At 43.7% G+C, this 19,490-nt stretch overlaps 1 protein-coding gene across 1 annotated transcript; it reads left to right on the forward strand.

Moving 5' to 3' along the window:
- Positions 1–213: 213 nt before the first annotated feature.
- LOC143702924 (neuronal acetylcholine receptor subunit alpha-9-II) lies at positions 214–13,848 on the forward strand. Its single transcript, XM_077196849.1, has 6 exons — positions 214–268; positions 1,294–1,439; positions 9,580–9,734; positions 10,425–10,605; positions 11,368–11,719; positions 13,304–13,848. The coding sequence occupies exons 1-6, from the start codon at positions 214–216 to the stop codon at positions 13,846–13,848; spliced, it is 1,434 nt and encodes a 477-aa protein (XP_077052964.1).
- Positions 13,849–19,490: the final 5,642 nt, after the last annotated feature.

Genomic DNA, 19,490 nt, shown 5'->3' on the forward strand with positions numbered 1-19,490 from the left:
AGGTGCAATTTCCGTCTCAATCCCCACATCGTCTCCGTTACCTGTCCGCGAGCCCACCTGTCGCGCGCATGATTGACAGCTGAATAGCGGCGCGTCTGGTTACCGGAGCGCAACGCGACACCCGGAGCTCCAGTGACGGCAGACCCAGAAGAAGACAGATCCAGCGCGGATCTGAAGCTCCAGGAGGATCTCCTGCAGGATCTGCTCGGGGGGATGGAGAGGATCTGTGTGGAGATGCTGTTCTTCTCTGCGCTGTTGCTCGTTGAAGGTGAGACATGCATATTCGAACCAGATTATACATTCATATTCATCTCAGGCTGGTTTGGTAGACCTAGCGGTGGCTAATTAAGCAAAATGTTCTTCAAAGACAACAAAAATAGTTCTAAAAACGCTTGGTTGACGGTCCCATTAAGGTGTGAACACGTCATTTTTGAAATTTCTCTGATCATTCGAAATGTTTTTTTAACGTTATTCGAACGAACATTCCATTTCAGAATTTTGCAAACTTTATGGGAACGTTACTTTTGAATTTTCTCTGAACGTTCTGAAAAAAAAAAGTGCAACAAAACATTTTTTTCTGGGTTACTGGTTACCGTTTAATAAGGTTAGTTACTGATAAATGTTTTGTTTTCCAGTACAAATGTTAACATTATAAAATCAAGATTTACTTTGATATTATGTTTTGTTTTCTGAAAGATTTATTGAAAATTAATTTTTGCTTTTAAAAGTGTCTGAAAAATAAGTTTCCCTTTGAATGAAGTTTATTTTTGTGCTGCTACAGATATTTGTTCATGGTTTAAGCATAAACTTATATTTTACTTAAATTGTTATTTAAAATATTGTTTTATATCTAAATGTTTTAATATAGCTTTTTTCGGTTTAATATTGTTTTGTGTTGTCTTAAACTTTTATATATTCTATATACAATATATTCTCAACTTATCAGCCATAAATTGTTTAGGAATTTGTTACACCCAGCCCCATTACTCTAACAAGAAAACATGAATGTGTTGAAATTGTATTAAAACCTGGTATAAATTGTTAATATTAGTTGACTCTTTGACAAAACATTTTTGTTCCATTTTAGTTAGCTTCCCAGTTTACAGGGAACGTTCTCAGAACTTTAGCTAACGTTCTTCCAGTAACGTTAATATAACATTCATTCAAAGTAATCAAGTCAGAAACATTATTTATACATTGTTCATGGAACTTTTTTTCCTGAAATGTTTTACTAGGATGTTTTTTAAATGCTACTTCTTGTTTCTGCATGTGTGTGTGTGTGTGTGTGTTCAGCAGCTCATTGTGCTCAGGGTCGATACGCACACAAACTCTTGAATGATCTAATGGAGAATTATTCCACTGCTCTACGACCGGTGGACGACACTGACAAAACCCTGAACGTCACGCTGCAGGTCACGCTTTCTCAGATCAAAGACATGGTCAGTCTCTCTTCAGTAGTTTCAGTTTGGTTCCAAAAGAGATTTTTCACAGCTGTCAATCATGTGACATCATACACTCGTCAAAAATGAAAATTCCAAAAGTGAGATTTTGCTACTGTCAATCATGCGACATCATACACTCGTAAAAAATGAAAATTCCAAAATTGAGTTCCCTTTCGTCCTGGGAACTCCGACGTGTCGTCGGGGGAGTTCCCTGACGAATTGGGATCACGCTAGGGAGCCAACTGTCTTCGAGAGAATTAAAAACGAGCCAATGGACATTGGCATGCAAGATTTGCATTCCGCGACCCGCCCACCAGCGCGGGTATAAAAGGCGGAAGTAAACATTGCGCAATGCTTTTTGCTTCGGAGCCGTCCAGTGTGTCTCTCTGTTGAGCTAAGCTGCTGTCTCTGAGAAGTTTTAAAACCAACGAGTCCTCTTTGGAACGAGGAAGGATCCTCTGTGCTGGTGTTACGGTACTGTTGAGCGACCATCGCTTCCCGCGGCCGGCCGTTTCTCTCTCAAAAAAAAAAGAAAAAAAAAGCTGTTTTAACGGCTGGTACTGGTGGTGAGTGCAACACACGGGCTTGCAGTTTCCCCGTTGTGTTTGCCGCGGTGGTCCCTCTGTGCCTCGGCACATAAAAGAGCATCTTTTCCTGTCTAAAAGAGCAACACGGGCGTTTCGCGTCCTTTTCCGGATGTCGTTTCACCCGTGCGTTTCTGGATGCGGTCGACTTCTCCCTCAGGAAGATGGTCATAAACACTGCCTCTCGTGTTTGGGCTTAGGGCACGCTGAGGCAGCGTTTATGAACGAGTCGTGTTCTCATTGCAGGGACATGACTCTGGCGATGCTGCGTTCGAGACTGCGAACCCTGAAATATAGGGGAGTCCCTTCAGAGAATCCCCGATCTAGTTCGTCTGCCGGTTCAGTTCAGCAGACGGCTACTTCGGTGATTCCTGTTGGTGAGCGGATGAGGGTTACCGTGCGGCATGTCCCGTCTGGTGAAAGATCCTCACGGGGTTCCCACGCCTCTAGTAGCTCGTTGCCATCAGGTGTCCCGGCGGGGCTTCCGGGACCGCCTCGTGCGGTTCCGTTTGTCTCCTTCGGGGCACCGCCTGAGGATCAGATGTCGATCGCGGCATCGGAGGAAGAGCGGTCATCTTCTGGTGATGACTCAGCGGGTCTACCCCCTTCGGGCGTGGTGGCTGCGGCTGAGCCAGATCCGGAGATGGCCGCTATGCTCGAAAGGGCAGCTGCGAATGTCGGGCTCGTCTGGAACCCTCCACCGGGCCCCGAACCTTCGCGGCTGGATGATTGGTGTCTCGGAGCAGGCCGTGCTGTTGCCCCGCGGCCTGCTACAGTACCATTCTTCCCTGAAGTGCATGAGGAGCTTAGGAAGTCTTGGCTGGCCCCCCTTGCGACCAGGCGTAGGCAACCTCGCTCCTCCTTCCTCACCACTTTCGATGGCGGAGCAGCGCACGGGTACGAGGGAATCCCCAGTGGAGCGGTCGGTTGCGATGCAATTGTGTCCTAAGACCGCTTCCTCCTGGCGGGGTGCCCCTTCACTCCCCTCCCGCGCCTGTAGGTTTTCCTCTGGTCTGACCAGGGATGCCTACATGGCGTGTGGAGACGTGGCTTCCGCCCTGCATGCCATGGCGCTGCTGCACGTCCACCAGGCCAAAGCACTCCATGACATGCAGGAGGGTGGTCTCGACCCGGGATTGCTGCAGGAGCTGCGTGCGGCGACGGACCTCGCCCTCCGGGCGACGAAAGTCACCGCACGTTCCCTGGGTCGAGCGATGTCCACTTTGGTGGTCCAGGAGCGCCACCTGTGGCTCACCCTTGCGGATATGCGCGAAGCGGAGAAGAACAAGTTTCTCAAACTTCCCCATATCCCAAGGGGGCCTCTTCGGCGACGCGGTGGAGAGCTTCGCCAAAGAGTTCTCCACCGCCCAGAAGCAGTCAGAGGCGATACGGCACGTCCTGCACAGGAGGCGGACTGCTGCTGGTCCGTCCTCTGTGGCCGTAGAGCCTCCGGCTGCCTGCCGCCGAGGTCGCCCACCTGCGGCCGCTCCTCCTTCAGGGCAGCAGTCCACCCCTGGAGGCCGGAGGTCTGGTCGTAAGAGGGCGGCCAAGCACGCCCAGACAGCACGCCCTTAAAAAGAAGGGCGGGAAGCGTCCCTGAGACGGGCGACCTGGTCGAGGTGCTGGATCCTGCTCTTTCGGAGGGTGCCCCTACACGCCTCCTTCCCCCGGGGGAGGGCCGGGTGGAAAATCTTTCATTTCCTTTTTGTTTCTGTTCCGCCGCTGGCCACTCGGTCAGCGGTACCCACATTTTCAAAAAAAGAGCAGTTTCTTCTTCCTCCTCCAAGTCATCCACGGCCGAGACTGGTGGGCACACAGTCTCCCCCTTCCAAGAGGCCCAGAACGGCAGCGTGTGCCGCCCCCGAGCGCTTACACCCCCGTTCCCCTCTTCCCAGTTTACGGATAGCAGTGACGCAGCCCCAGCTGTGACGCAGCCCCAGCTGCGTCACTCCGGTCTGTGGCTGGGCCCCGAGGCGCAGAGACCAGTGCACGAGGAGGCAGGGCCTCGTTCCTCGTCTCTCCCCCTCCCTTCGCCATCGGGCAGTCCGCAGCAGAAGGCCCACGAATCTTCTCTGCCGTCTGCTCTTCGGTGGAAGCAGGTTGGTGTCAAGCACGCCCAGACCCCGCTCTTGGTGGCTACAATGCCACCAGACCCGGGTCCCTGTCTTCCACCTCGCTGCCCCTCCGCGGGTACGCCGGTGGTCCGAGTGGGTTCATTGGGGCGGTACCTGGAGGCCTGGCTAGCGCTTCCGAGTCCGTCCCGGTGGCTCATCCGCACCATTCGGTTCGGCTATGCAATTCAGTTTGCACGCCGGCCCCCCAAGTTCAGGGGCATCCACTTTACCCGTGTTCGGTCGGTGGACGCCCCTGTCTTGCGGAAAGAGATCGATGTCCTGCTGGCGAAGGACGCGTTCGAGCCGGTCCCTCCTGCCGAGATGAGGTCCGGGTTTTACAGCCCCTACTTCATTGTACCCAAGAAAGGCGGTGGGTTACGACCAATCCTGGACCTGCGAGTCTTGAATCGGGCCCTGCACAAACTCCCGTTCAAGATGCTCACGCAGAAACGCATTTTCGAATGCATCCGTCCCCAGGATTGGTTTGCAGCGATCGACCTGAAGGACGCATACTTTCACGTCTCGATTCTTCCTCGACACAGACCGTTTCTTCGGTTTGCTTTCGAGGGTCGGGCGTATCAGTACAAAGTTCTACCCTTCGGGCTGGCCCTGTCACCCCGCGTCTTCACGAAAGTCGCGGAGGCGGCCATTGTTCCCATGAGAGAACAAGGCGTTCGCATCCTCAACTACCTCGACGACTGGCTCATTTTAGCTCACTCGCTAGATGTTTTGTGCGATCACAGGGACATGGTGCTTCGGCACCTCAGCCGGTTGGGGCTTCAGGTCAACCGGGACAAGAGCAAACTCTGCCCTGTGCAGAGGAGCTCAACCGTGTGGCAGACGAGCTCTCACGGCTGCCTCCCCGGCCAGGAGAGTGGCGACTCCATCCCCAGTCGGTCCAGCTGATTTGGAGTGTCTTCGGAGTCACACAGGTGGACCTGTTTGCCTCTCCGGACACGACCCATTGCCAGTGGTTTTACTCCCTGTCCGAGGGGACCCTCGGCACGGACGCCCTGGCTCACAGCTGGCCCCGGGACCTGGGCAAGTATGCGTTTCCCCCAGTGAGCCTTCTTGCACAGACTCTGTGCAAGGTCAGGGAGGACGAGGAGCAGGTCCTTCTTGTGGCGCCGTATTGGCCCACCAGGACTTGGTTCACAGAACTCTTGCTTCTCGCGACAGCCCCTCCTTGGCCGATTCCTTTGAGGAAGGACCTTCTTTGTCAGAGACGGGGCACTCTATGGCACCCGCGTCCAGACCTCTGGAAACTCCATGTCTGGTCCCTGGACGGGATGCGGAGGTTCTAGGTGGTCTACCACAGGCAGTGGTAGACACCATCACTTCCGCTAGAGCCCCCTCGACGAGGCGCCTCTATGCGTTGAAGTGGAACCTGTTCGTCGATTGGTGTTCCTCCCGTCAGGAGGACCCCCGGACTTGCCCGATCGGTGTCGTGCTTTCCTTCCTGCAGGATGGGTTGGAGCGGAGGCTGTCCCCCTCCACCCTCAAAGTGTATGTCGCAGCGGTAGCCGCGCATCACGATGCAGTGGAAGGTAAGTCCCTAGGGAGGCACGACCTGGTCATCAGATTCCTTAAGGGTGCCAGGAGGTTAAATCCACCTCGTGTTTCGCACTCTGTACCCTCTTGGGACCTTGCTCTGGTACTTAGAGCTCTTCAAAGTCCTCCCTTTGAGCCTTTGCTGACGGTAGAGCTTAATATCCTGTCCATTAAGACGGCGCTCCTGTTGGCATTGGCCTCTTTCAAGAGGGTCGGGGATCTGCAGGCTTTTTCGGTCAACGAATCGTGCCTAGAGTTTGGGCCGGGTCTTTCTCACGTTGTGTTGAGACCCCGGCTCGGATATGTGCCCAAGGTTCCTACCACTCCCTTCGTGGACCAGGTAGTGAACCTCCAAGCTCTGCCCCAGGAGGAGGCATACCCAGCCCTGGCTTTTCTCTGTCCCGTCCGTGCCCTGGGGGTTTATGTTGACAGAACGCAAAGCTTCAGAACCTCAGATCAGCTCTTTGTCTGTTACGGAGGCCAGCAGAAGGGGAAGGCCGTCTCCAAGCAGAGGTTAGCCCACTGGTTAGTGGATGCTATCACCCGAGCATATGAGTCTCTGGGCGAGCCTTGTCCTCCCAGGTTGCGCGCTCACTCCACTAGAGGTGTTGCCGCTTCCTGGGCTTTGGCTCAAGGCGCCTCGCTGACAGACATCTGTAGAGCTGCGGGCTGGGCGACACCTAAAACGTTCGCTAGGTTCCTTAGCCTTCGTGTGGAACCTGTTTCCTCCCGAGTTCTGGCTGCGGCCGGTGGGTCGAGGGAATAGGTTGTGTCGGCTTGCTACGCCACTCCGCCTCAAACAGCGCGTTCTTTGCTCCGTATGGCGCCCTACGTTGGTGAGCCTTGTGAGTTCCTCCTTCACCCCTCCGGTGCTGGGCGTGGCGGACCGCCCGGCACCAGGTCTGCTACCTCTAGTAAGGAGCTGCTAGTAGACTGGGTGCTCCAGTGGTTTCTATTGTGACCCATGATGCCACGTGCAGTTCAGCCGTGTCTTCCCCTTGACGGACTCGTTCGTCGTCCCTGTTGAGTACGCTCCCACTTCCCTTGGATTGGGACTACCTCAGGGACTGCCATATGTTTCACTATTCCTTCGGGCTAGTACATATGTGTATTCCTGGCCTTCCTCAGTCAGGCTGGGGCTTCCGCAGCGTTCCCTCCTCTCTTGAGGGAACGCTTTCCCAGTGTTATCCAATATCCACTGTGCGGGTCTCGCGGAACAGCAGTGTGTTTTCCCGTGCTAGCTCCCGCAACTTATTTCAAGAAACTGCTGCAGGGAAGCTTTGCCGGGCGCTGGAAGGGGCCAGCACCATGGCGTTTTATTAGGGATCCCAATTCGTCAGGGACGACATGTCGGAGTTCCCAGGACGAAAGGGAACGTCTCGGTTACGTATGTAACCCTCGTTCCCTGAGTACAGGGAACGGAGACGTGTCGTCCCTTCGCCATGTCGCTGTACCTTCGCGGAGGACTGGACACTGTTCGGCTCCTCAGCGAAAAGCATTGCGCAATGTTTACTTCCGCCTTTTATACCCGCGCTGGTGGGCGGGTCGCGGAATGCAAATCTTGCATGCCAATGTCCATTGGCTCGTTTTTAATTCTCTCGAAGACAGTTGGCTCCCTAGCGTGATCCCAATTCGTCAGGGAACTCCCCCGACGACACGTCTCCGTTCCCTGTACTCAGGGAACGAGGGTTACATACGTAACCGAGACGTTTTTGCTGCTGTCAATCATGCGACATCATACACTCGTAAAAAATAACGGTTCCAAAAGTGAGTTTTTGCAGCTGTCAATCATGTGACATCATACACTCGAAAAAAATAACGGTTCCAAAAGTGAGTTTTTGCAGCTGTCAATCATGTGACATCATACACTCGAAAAAATAACGGTTCCAAAAGTGAGTTTTTGGAGCTGTCAATCATGCGACATCATACACTCGAAAAAAATAACGGTTCCAAAAGTGAGTTTTTGCAGCTGTCAATCATGTGACATCATACACTCGAAAAAAATAACGGTTCCAAAAGTGAGTTTTTGCAGCTGTCAATCATGCGACATCATACACTCGAAAAAATAACGGTTCCAAAAGTAAGTTTTTGCAGCTGTCAATCATGCGACATCGTACAATCGAAAAAAATAACGGTTCCAAAAGTGAGTTTTTGCAGCTGTCAATCATGTGACATCATACACTCGAAAAAATAACGGTTCCAAAAGTGAGTTTTTGGAGCTGTCAATCATCCGACATCATACACTCGAAAAAAATAACGGTTCCAAAAGTGAGTGTTTGCAGCTGTCAATCATGTGACATCATACACTCGAAAAAATAAAGTGAGTTTTTGCAGCTGTCAATCATGCGAAATCATACATTCGAAAAAATAACAGTTCCATAAGTGAGTTTTTGCAGCTGTCAATCATGTGACATCATACACTCGAAAAAAATAACGGTTCCAAAAGTGTTTTTTCGCAGCTGTCAATCATGTGAAATCATAGGCTACACTAAAAAGTTACCTCTTCTAGACAAGGGCTTTTACAGATGAAACATTTTTGTTTCCCCAAAAAACCTTTCAGTGAACAGTAGGCCTACTTAAAATAACCATTTTCCCTGATCTGAAGAACATTTAAAAAAAAATTAAGAATAAAATCTAACCTTTTTCACTCCAAAGAACCCTTTTGTGCAATGAAAAGGTTGTATACATGTTAAAAGTTCGATGCCAATAAAGAAGCTTCAGTTTAAGAGTGCACATGTGATATATAGGCTATAGCCGTCGTCTCTCTCAGCCACTCTCTCTTTCTGTCTCTAGTTGGCATCTAATATTAACAGCAGTCTGAGTGTGTCTGCTCGACTGACCTTTAGTAACATCATAGCTAATGCTAGACACACAGCAGTGTGTGTGAAAGGAGCAGAGAACGGAAAATGTGCATTTAAAGGAGAAGTTTGGTATCTTACACTTAAAGCCCTGTTTTAAGATCGTTTCTGATGAAATAGAAAGGTTAAGATTGAAATTTGGACAAATGCTGCTGTCCCAAGAATTTTAGGTTTCTGTGTTAGCACCCCCCGTGTGGACCTATTTTTCCAAACGCCTCACAACCGCGGACATTCTTCCGTTGAGAGCTTGAATAATAGACACTCCAGCCCAGTTGGTGGCGATAATCCATCTTTGCCAACGTTTGGATAGCGTAGCCTACGATATCATGACTGGAAGACTACAGAAAGAATACAAACAACCCCATCTCCGGTGGCTGAGTAATACCGTTACCGCACAGAACATCCAATACAAGTCAATGGAGTTGAACAAAAACTACGATAAAACCTGTTGGAAAGCATCTTTTGCAGCGATTTTTGCGTGAGCATATCAGTGAACACCCCAAACCACTCGGTGTAAACATGACATCTTTGTAAACTAAAGTTTAATGCATTTTATGAATGATTGTTCCAGTGCCCTTATGAAACTATTGTGTGGAGGTGTTTCTAATACAGAAACCGAAAATTCTCGGGACAGCAGCATTTGTCCAAATTTCAATCTTAACCGTTCTATTTAATCAGAAACGATCTTAAAACAGGGCTTTAAGTATAAAATACCGAACTTGTCCTTTAAATGTTTTTATTCTGCTGCATTACTTCATCACACATTATAATAAAATAGATGGTTGATCAAGACCAGATCATGTGATTAAATGTTTTAACACAAACATAAAGCAGTAGTTTAATTCTTTAAGATTTTAGAAGATTTTAGAAGAATCACCCGGTACATCGTAAATCAACTGTCCGTCTCTGTGATCTTCATTATCTTTATATAGCGCTTTTTTTAACAATATAGATTGTTTCAAAGCAGCTTTACAGTGATAATAGGAAATGAATAATAGGTAATAGATGATAGGAAATGAGCTCTGTGCAGGACGAGAGGAACCAGGTGTTAATCGCGTACCTGTGGATCCGACAGACGTGGCACGACGCTTACCTGAAGTGGAATAAAGACGAGTACGATGGGCTGGAGGTGATTCGCATTCCCAGCAGCCTCGTGTGGAGACCAGACCTGGTGCTGTATAACAAGTACGCCCGTACGTTCATGCACACGATAGATTTCCTGTCACTGTTTTCTGTTGACGTCTCTATACAACTGCAGTGAGGGAAATGAGCAGTTTCTTTTAAAGACGAGCTATTCTGCTTTCTTCACATCTTCATCTCTCTTCAGTGTGTAATGTTGCTGTTTAAACATGAAAAATCTCTGTGAAGTCACACAGTTCTTCTCTATATCAGTGTCAGTGTTTCTGAACTCCTGAAACGCCTCCATTGTAGTCTTGAGTTTCTCCCGGGAATGAACACATCACAATATTCCTCATTATAATAATTCATATGCAGAATAAAGGGGCGGGGCCTGGTTGAGTTAGTTAGTAGTGTGTTAAGCTGGTGGTTATGGGAAGGGGCGGGACATTCCCAAACACACTCGAAGCGCTCAACCAATCACAACACACTGATCCAGCCGACCAATCAGAGCACAGTGCTTTTCAGAAGGAGGGGCTTCATAGAGACAGGAAGTAAACAGGAGCGTTACTGACATACTGGGAAGAGAGGAGCTGCAAAAATATGAAAAATAATGTGTTTTTGAACATTCAAGGATGAAAACATATTTTAGTAGACAAAAACAAAAAGGGTTTGTAAAAGGGCATAATAGGTCCTCTTTAACTTGAATTGTCTCTCTGTGTGTTTTCCTCCTCTAAACACACACGTGTGCGCTGGCAGGGCGGATGATGATTTCTCCGGGCCGGTGGACACTAATGTGGTGTTGCGGTATAACGGTGAGATCACGTGGGACGCCCCGGCCATCACGAAGAGCTCCTGTGTGGTGGATGTTTCCTACTTCCCCTTCGACAGCCAGCAGTGCAACCTTACCTTTGGCTCATGGACCTACAACGGAAACCAGGTACAAACACCAAACACAGATGCCAGAGACAGAAGAGAGAGAAAAAGCATATTTTAGTGCTTTTAAATCATCACGTTTTCTTGAGATTTTTTGTTTTTAGTTTAAGTCATTTTATAAAATGGGAAAATTTTGGTTAGCGAAGAGCCCACTTCTTTTATGTATATGGTATTTTCCTAATAAAATAAATAACTGCATAACATATACTCCTCACTTAAAGGTGCATTGTGTAATATTTAGGATGATCTGTTGACAGAAATGCAATATCATATACATAACTATGTTTTCAGTGATGTATAAAAGCCTTACTTAACGAACCCTTATGTTTTTATTAGCTTAGAGCGAGGCATTTCTGTCTACACAAACCGTGGGTCTCCTTACATCGACATTTTTCTATGGTGGCCCTGAACGGACAAACGCGTTTCGTCACTATGTTGTTCTTCATGATAAGAAGCTAGCTTCAGTCAGCGAATAAAACACTGACACAATGAAGAACAAGTAACAATAATATTCGCAAAAACATAATTTTACGGAATAATTAAGTAAACCTATTTTCGTAATTTATCTTTTTAAAGAAACCTCATTGCTACTCTCTGCGGTCTCAGACGACGACATCTCTTCCTGTCGGCCACTGTAACTTCTGTTGGATGCAATTCACAAACTCACCACTAGATGCTACTAAAAATTACACACTGCACCTTTAATATATAGTGTGCCATGCGTTATAAAGTCGTAACTATCTGGTCTCGAATCGGTGTCCTCCAGGTGGACATCGCTATGGGGATGGACAGTGGCGACCTCTCGGACTTCGTGGAGAACGTGGAGTGGGAATGTCACGGGATGCCGGCCACGAAGAACGTGATCATGTACGGCTGCTGCTCGGACCCGTATCCCGACATCACCTACACGGTTCTGCTGCAGAGGCGGAGCTCCTTCTACATCTTTAACCTGCTGCTGCCCTGCTTCCTCATCTCATTCCTGGCTCCTCTGGGCTTCTACCTGCCCGCGGACTCGGGAGAGAAGGTTTCGCTGGGCGTGACGGTTCTGCTAGCGCTAACCGTGTTTCAGATGATGGTGGCGGAGAGCATGCCTCCCTCCGAGAGCGTTCCCCTGATCGGTGAGTCTCTGATCTACTGATTAGCTGTTTTAGGCCACATTTACAAATATTTCCCCCCCTCCGTTTTCAATAATAACATCGTGCACACCACATCGTTTTCAAAAAAGTTGTCATTTACATCAACCCGCATAAATACGCCGTTGAGCGCCATCATACCTATGCCAAATTGGGCGCTTACATGACGATAAGCATTTTCTGGCGCATAATGTGATGTTTGAGAACCTAAAACCCTGTTTCTCCCAGTTGACACAGCAACACATAACCGGCGTGATCAAAAATCTCCAGTTTTTAGAAATAATCGTTTTCTGTGATAAAACCTGGGTTTTCGTGTAAATGAGAGGCCAAACCGAAGGGAAATATCTGCGTCTTCCCTTCGTGTAAACGGGGCATTAGTGAGGGTCATATTATCATTCATGTAATCATGTTGGCTTGACAGAAACAACGTACTGAAATCCTATTTAAGTTGCTTCTCTGAGACTAAATTTCGAATAATGTTTTAAATAATGCTAGCGACATGTTAAACCATGCTAGAAACATTCTATCAATGTGATAAATCATACTAGCAACATGTTAAACGTGTTAACAATGTTAAATCATGTTAGCAACATGCTAAATTATGTTAGTGACATGCTAAAACATGTTAAACATGTTACCAATGTGCTGATTCAAGGTACCAACATGTTAAATCAAGCTGGCAACATGTTACATCATGCTAGCAACATGGTATGCAACATGTTAGCAATGTGTTAAAACATGCTATCAACGGGCTAATCATGTTATTTCATGCCAACAACATTTTAAAACATGTTAGCAACATGCTAATTCACGCAAGCAATGTGTTAAATACTGCAAGCAACATGTTAAACAATGTAAGCAACATGTTAAACATGTTAGCAATGTGTTAAATCATGTTAGACACATGCTAGCATTGTGGTAATTATGCTAGCAACATGCTAATTAATGCTAGCACTGTGTTAAATCATACTAGCAACATGTTAGAAATGCTAAATCATGTTAGTGACATTCCAACAATGTTAAATCATGCTAGCAACACGTTAAAACTAGCTGACAATGTGCTAAATCATGCTAGCAACTGTTAAAACACATTAGCAATAAATATATATGTTATTATAAAGAGATTTTAAAACATGCTTTATATATATTTGTGTGTGTCAACAATTAAATTCAAACTTCAAGCTTTTAAAAGTTATTTCAAACTTTCAGGCACATTATGCCAATAAAACAGCCAACTGGCAAAAAATGTTGTAATCGATTTTGACTTCTGATTGTATGCTATTTTGAACAGAAAATTAGTGTCTGTATCTGAGTGTGAACGTGCTGAGATCAGATACAGTGAATATTTCAAAAGACAGCAAGAAAGGGATTGACACAGAGCTCTGTCTTTCTCCGCTAAGTACTACGTTCTACAGTAGGTTAATTCATGCTAGCAACATGTTAGCAAAATGTTAAAACATGCTAGCAATGTGCTAAATCATGCTAGCAACATGCTAATAATGTTAGCAACATGCTAATTAAAAGATAGCAAGAAAGAGATTGACTTTGAGCTCTGTCTTCCTTCGTTAGGTAAGTACTACGTAGCGACGATGACTATGATCACAGCGTCCACTTCTCTGACCATCTTCATCATGAACATTCATTTCTGTGGAGCAGAGGCCAAACCGGTGCCGTACTGGGCCAAAGTTCTCATCATCGACTACATGTCCAAGATCTTCTTCGTCTACGAGGTCGGCGAGAGCTGCGTGTCACCGTTCGGAAAGTCGGAAGAATCTGAGCCCTTCATCCGCAAACACAACAAGAACATCAAAGAAAAACCGAAAGGAGCTCCGCCTCCCTGTTGCCCCGACGACGACAAACCGGCCACATTCCATCTGACCTTTAATCCCTGTGTTTACTGCAGTTGCCGTGGCAACGGCGGAATTCTCGGCTGCGACCCGAAGCTGGTTTGGAATGTTGAGTATATCGCGAACTGCTTCCGCGAGCAAAAGGCCACGTGCCTGAAAGTGGCCGAGTGGAAGAAGATCGCCAAGGTGATGGACCGCTTCTTCATGTGGATATTCTTCATCATGGTCTTCCTCATGAGTATCCTCATTATCGGGAACGCACCTTGAGACTTGACTCGAATCAAAGCCTCGAAGTTCCACAACACATGTTGATTTTTTTGCAGATATCTGCCAGTGGGGTTTTAGAAAACATGAGTTTGAAGGGAAAACAAGATTATTTTTCTGATCCCGTTGGCAGATAAGCATATCTATTGTTTTAAGCATAAACTCGCTTACTTTTAATTTTTTTCATAGAACAAGCATTATATATTCAGTCATTTTGCTTCTCCTGTAACTGGATCTTGATTTAAGAATGTGTAGATGTTTGTGCTGGAAAACGAGACAGAAACACTGAGGAAGAACATCATTATCTGCAGTGATTCCCTGAAACTCTTGAGAATGTGATTTAAGTTAAGAAAGACAATGCTCTTACATTTATAATTGTGTGTGTTTGTGTGTGTGAGAGTTTGTTTGTTTGTGTGTGTGTGTGTTTGTGAGAGTATGTGTGTGTGAGTGAGTGTTTTGTGTGCGAGGGTGTGTGTGAGACTTTGTGTGCGTGTGAGTTTGTTTTGTGTGTGTGTGAGAGTTTGTGTGTTTGTGTTTGTTTTTGTGAGTGAGAGTGTGTGTGTGTTTGTGAGAGTTTGTTTGTGTGTGCGAGTGTGTGTTTGTGAGAGTTTGTGTGTTTTTGAGAGTTTGTGTGTGTGTTTGTGTAAATTAGTTTCTGTGTGTGTGTGTGTGTGTGTGTGTGTGTGTGTGTGTGTGTGTGTGTGTGTGTGTGTGTGTGTGCGTGCGCGTGAACTTTGTGTCACACTAGTTTGTGTTTGAGACTATCAGACTGAGCAAAGAGGACGTCCTGTGATTCTCTGAGCCTCTAAAGGTCAGTTTGCGGGTCGAGAGCTGATTTAGTGATCAGGTTATAATGAGGTTACGGCAGGTTTAGGGTTCAGGTTCAGCAGTTAGTTCTGATGGGTAGGGTTAGAGATTGCATTGTGTCAATCAATGTCTTTACAAAGATAGATGTACAAGTGTGTGTGTGTAAGTTAATCTGAGTATTAATAATGTAGACCATCTTGCCTCTCAATGAGCTCATCAGTTATGCCAGTCTTTCTGAAAAGAGATCTGTTGTTCATTAGAAGGCTGTAATCGTCTACATTACAGGAGTCTCACACACACACACACACACGCACGCACGCACGCACGCACACGCACACACACACACACACACACACACACAGCTATACAAGTGAGTACTTAACTGTCTACATTACAGGAGTCTCACACACACACACACACGCACGCACGCACACACACACACACAGCTATACAAGTGAGTACTTAACTGTCTACATTACAGGAGTCTCACACACACACACACACACGCACGCACACACACACACGCACGCACACACACACACACACACACACAGCTATACAAGTGAGTACTTAACTGTCTACATTACAGGAGTCTCACACACACACACACACACGCACGCACACACACACACACGCACGCACACACACACACACACACACACACACACACACACACACACACACACACACACACACACACACACACACACACACACACACACACACACAGCTATACAAGTGAGTACTTAACTGTCTACATTACAGGAGTCTCACACACACACACACACACACGCACGCACGCACACACACACACACACGCACACACACACACACACACACACACACACACACACACACACACACACACACACACACACACAGCTATACAAGTGAGTACTTAACTGTCTACATTACAGGAGTCTCACACACACACACACGCACGCACGCACACACAGACACGCACACACACACACACACACACAGCTATACAAGTGAGTACTTAACTGTCTACATTACAGGAGTCTCACACACACACACGCACGCACGCACACACACACACACACACACACACACACGCACACACACACAGCTATACAAGTGAGTACTTAACCGTCTACATTACAGGAGTCTCACACACACACACACTCGCAGACACAAACACTCGCAGACACACACACACACACTCGCAGACACACACACACACACACGCACACACACACACGCATGCACACAGCTATACAAGTGAGTACTTAACCGTCTACATTACAGGAGTCTCACACACACACACACTCGCAGACACAAACACTCGCAGACAAACACACACACACACACACACACACACACACACACACACTCGCAGACACACACACACACACACACACACGCACACACACACACGCATGCACACAGCTATACAAGTGAGTACTTAACCGTCTACATTACAGGAGTCTCACACACACACACACTCGCAGACACACACACTCGCAGACACACACACACACACACACACACACACACACACTCGCAGACACACACACACACACACACACACACGTATTAGATAAACACATGCACAATTGTACAGTCACGATCACTATGTGCTGGATTGATAAATGTACACTGTACCTTTAATGCATTAATGCAGTGTAAAGCATCTTCTAAATGCTTAACTGTAAAGAAACCCCGTGTCTCCTGTAGAGTGTGTGTGTACATATCGGTAGAAATGTTTTACATTAATTAATGTTTTATGTTTTTGACTTATTGTACAGTTTGGTCATAAATCTACCATAACAGAGGTTTGTGTAATTCATGTTTTTTTTTTCTTCTGTTGAAGAAAATTTTTAATTTAAAATGTAAAGTCTGATTTCTTTATATACAATTTACATCATGTTTTATTTGTCTGCGACTGTCCTTTGTTTAGTGGACTATACTTGGAAAAATTGACTTTTCAAACAAAAAGCACAAGTTAAACTGAAGTTTGGCTTAAAATGGGATTTGTTAAGCAGATCTTAACATATTGCTCAAAGAAACATGATCATTTTACTCAAACCAAAGGCCTCGCAGTGATATATGAAGTGTGCATCATGTATCGTAATATATATCTGATGTTCTGCTTATGAGATTTAAAATTGTTCTTTCTTCATCGCACCGAGAAACTTTAAAAGAGATTGAACTGTATGCTTAAAAAAACATAGTAAAATTAAATATTTGAAAATAATATTTAAATGAATTAGATTAAAGCAACAAAAAAAAAAGATTAAAATAAATTGATGAATATATTTAAATAAAACGATATAAATAAATAAATAAATATATTAGATTAAAATAAGATTAAGTAACTCCATTATTAAATGCTTATAAATAAGTTTAAAATAAATAAATACATTTGATTAAAGCTAAAAAAATTAATAGGCAAATAAAATTTGATTAAAATAAATAAATGAATTAATACATTGGATAAAAATAAAATTATTAAAATAAATAAAATTTGATTAAAATAAAATTAATTAATTTATTAAAATAAATACAATTATAATAATGAACTAATACTTTAGATTTAAATAAATATATTAGAATATATCAATAAAATTAGTTTTTAATAAAAATAAATAACTACATAAAAACATTTGATTTAGATAAATAAATAAATAAATGTGATAAAACTAAACAAATAAATAAAACTTGGTTTAAAGAAATAAAAATAATAAACGTAGTGTAAAAAAGTCAAAATAAATAAATAAAATAAGATTAAACTAAGTAACAATTATTAAATGTATTAAAATAAAAAATATTAAAATAAATTTAATGAAATTTCATTAAATAATAAATTAATACAAATATGTTGATAAAATACATTTTAAAATAGTTGCAGTTCCGATCGTGTCCAGCAGAGACCGCCAGATCCTCAGAGATACTGATCCTCTTTATTAACCGTTAACCTTTAAAACTGAGTATATGTGGTTTATAAAGTTACACACTAACTTACACTAGCTCGGCGCTTTCATTTTTAATTCAGTCATAGTGTGATAACAGATTCTATTAACGTTATGTAGTGTTAAAAATCGTTTGTAGCGAGTTATGAGGGTTTTATCTAAATCTTGAACAGGTAAAATGATAACGGACACGACTTTCAGTGTTTAAATGTGATCGCTTATTGGATTAAACGGTCGATTAAATATAACGTGAGTCATAACAGCACAATAAGTCAACTATTAGCCCCTAGTGTGAACTTTACAAGTTAAAAAAACTTACGTTTGTTTTGCTGGTGAAATAAGTAAACCTGCTCTCCCTCAGCTCATCGTTCCCGCCGTTGCGCCTCCCGACGTCGTCATGGAGACGGAATCCTGCTTGCGTCATCATCTGACAATAAACTTCCAGTTTCAGCCTGTTTTTGTTTGGTAAAGTTTAATCGCAGATTTATTATTCTGAACACACGCGGATCGTGGAGACTTTCAGAGATTCAACGATTGTTTTCATAATCACTGCAGGACTGAAGAGTTTCGGGTAAGTTTGTTTATTTTGTTATATTGTAGATTTGAACATCCCGAAATACTCACACAATATCATCCAGTCTAGAATACATATTATATTATAACCGTTTTCAGTGTTAGTCGGTGAATAAATCATAATCATCATTTAATCAGTGAACAGTTATGCTAGTCTTGCTAACAGAAATTGAGTATGGATTTGTTTTGATTTGCAATGTTGTTTTGTATTTAATATCTCTGCTTTAAAACTTGTTTGTGGGAAATGATTTTAAATCACTTATGGTTATAATATTCCATCACATATGAATAAAAATTACTTATGTGTTTTGTTTACGTATTTTATATAAATAAATGATAAACTAGTACATTACATTAAAATAATATTTAAATTATTTGATTTAAATAAAATAAATTAAAACAAATTGATTAAAGTAAATTAATAAAACTGTATTTTAATTAATTAAATAAATAAATAAAATTAGATTTACATACAATAATTTAATAAAAAAATAATACTTAATTGAAAATAAATAGATTAAAATAAAATAAAATTTGATTTAAAAGTAAATACATAACTACATAAAAACATTGTTTTGTTTATGTATTTTCAATGACAATTACATTGCAGCACTTTCCATTAGAGAGATTTCCATTAGTTAATCTTAGTTAACTATCAATACATTACAGTATTTATTAATCTTTGTTAACGTTAGTTAATAAAAACACAGCTGTTTATTGTTAGTTCATGTCAGCTCAGGACAGGCCCATTAAATAATATTAACAGATGCAACTTTTGATGTTAATAATATATTATTAAATGTTGAAATCAACACCAAATGAGATAATAAATGTTTTAGGATTATTTTTCACAGTTAGCCCATCTTAACTAATGTAGTTGTTTACAAATGGAACCTTATTGTAAAGTGTAAATAAAATATACTGCATATTTGGACACTTATAAATGTCTGAACAATATTTTGCATTGGATCAAGAGGCAGTATCTGTCTCTCTTCATCTTTTTTATCAAATGTTTTATTGGTAAAGTGTGTTTGTGCATCTTTCTTTACAATAAAAATGACATATTTTGTCCAAATACATTTGAGACTGAAATGATTCTCCTCTTGCATTCAGAGTCTTTGAATATACAGTGCCTAGCATAAGTGAACACACACATGCTAAAGTTGCCTAAAAAGAGGAATAAAAAAATCATCTTTTGGAAATTGATCTTAATGCTTTAATTTAAAAAATGAGGAAAAATCCAACCTTTAAGGACACCAATTTTCTTTGTGAATGAATAATGTATCATAAATAAATAAATGTTGTTCATTAAAATACAGGGTGCGTGAGTCA

Source organism: Siphateles boraxobius, unplaced genomic scaffold, assembly GCF_051911475.1.
Source record: "Siphateles boraxobius isolate OS27281-9 unplaced genomic scaffold, OSU_SipBor_1 367, whole genome shotgun sequence".
In the NCBI taxonomy this organism is placed as follows: Eukaryota; Metazoa; Chordata; class Actinopteri; order Cypriniformes; family Leuciscidae; genus Siphateles; species Siphateles boraxobius.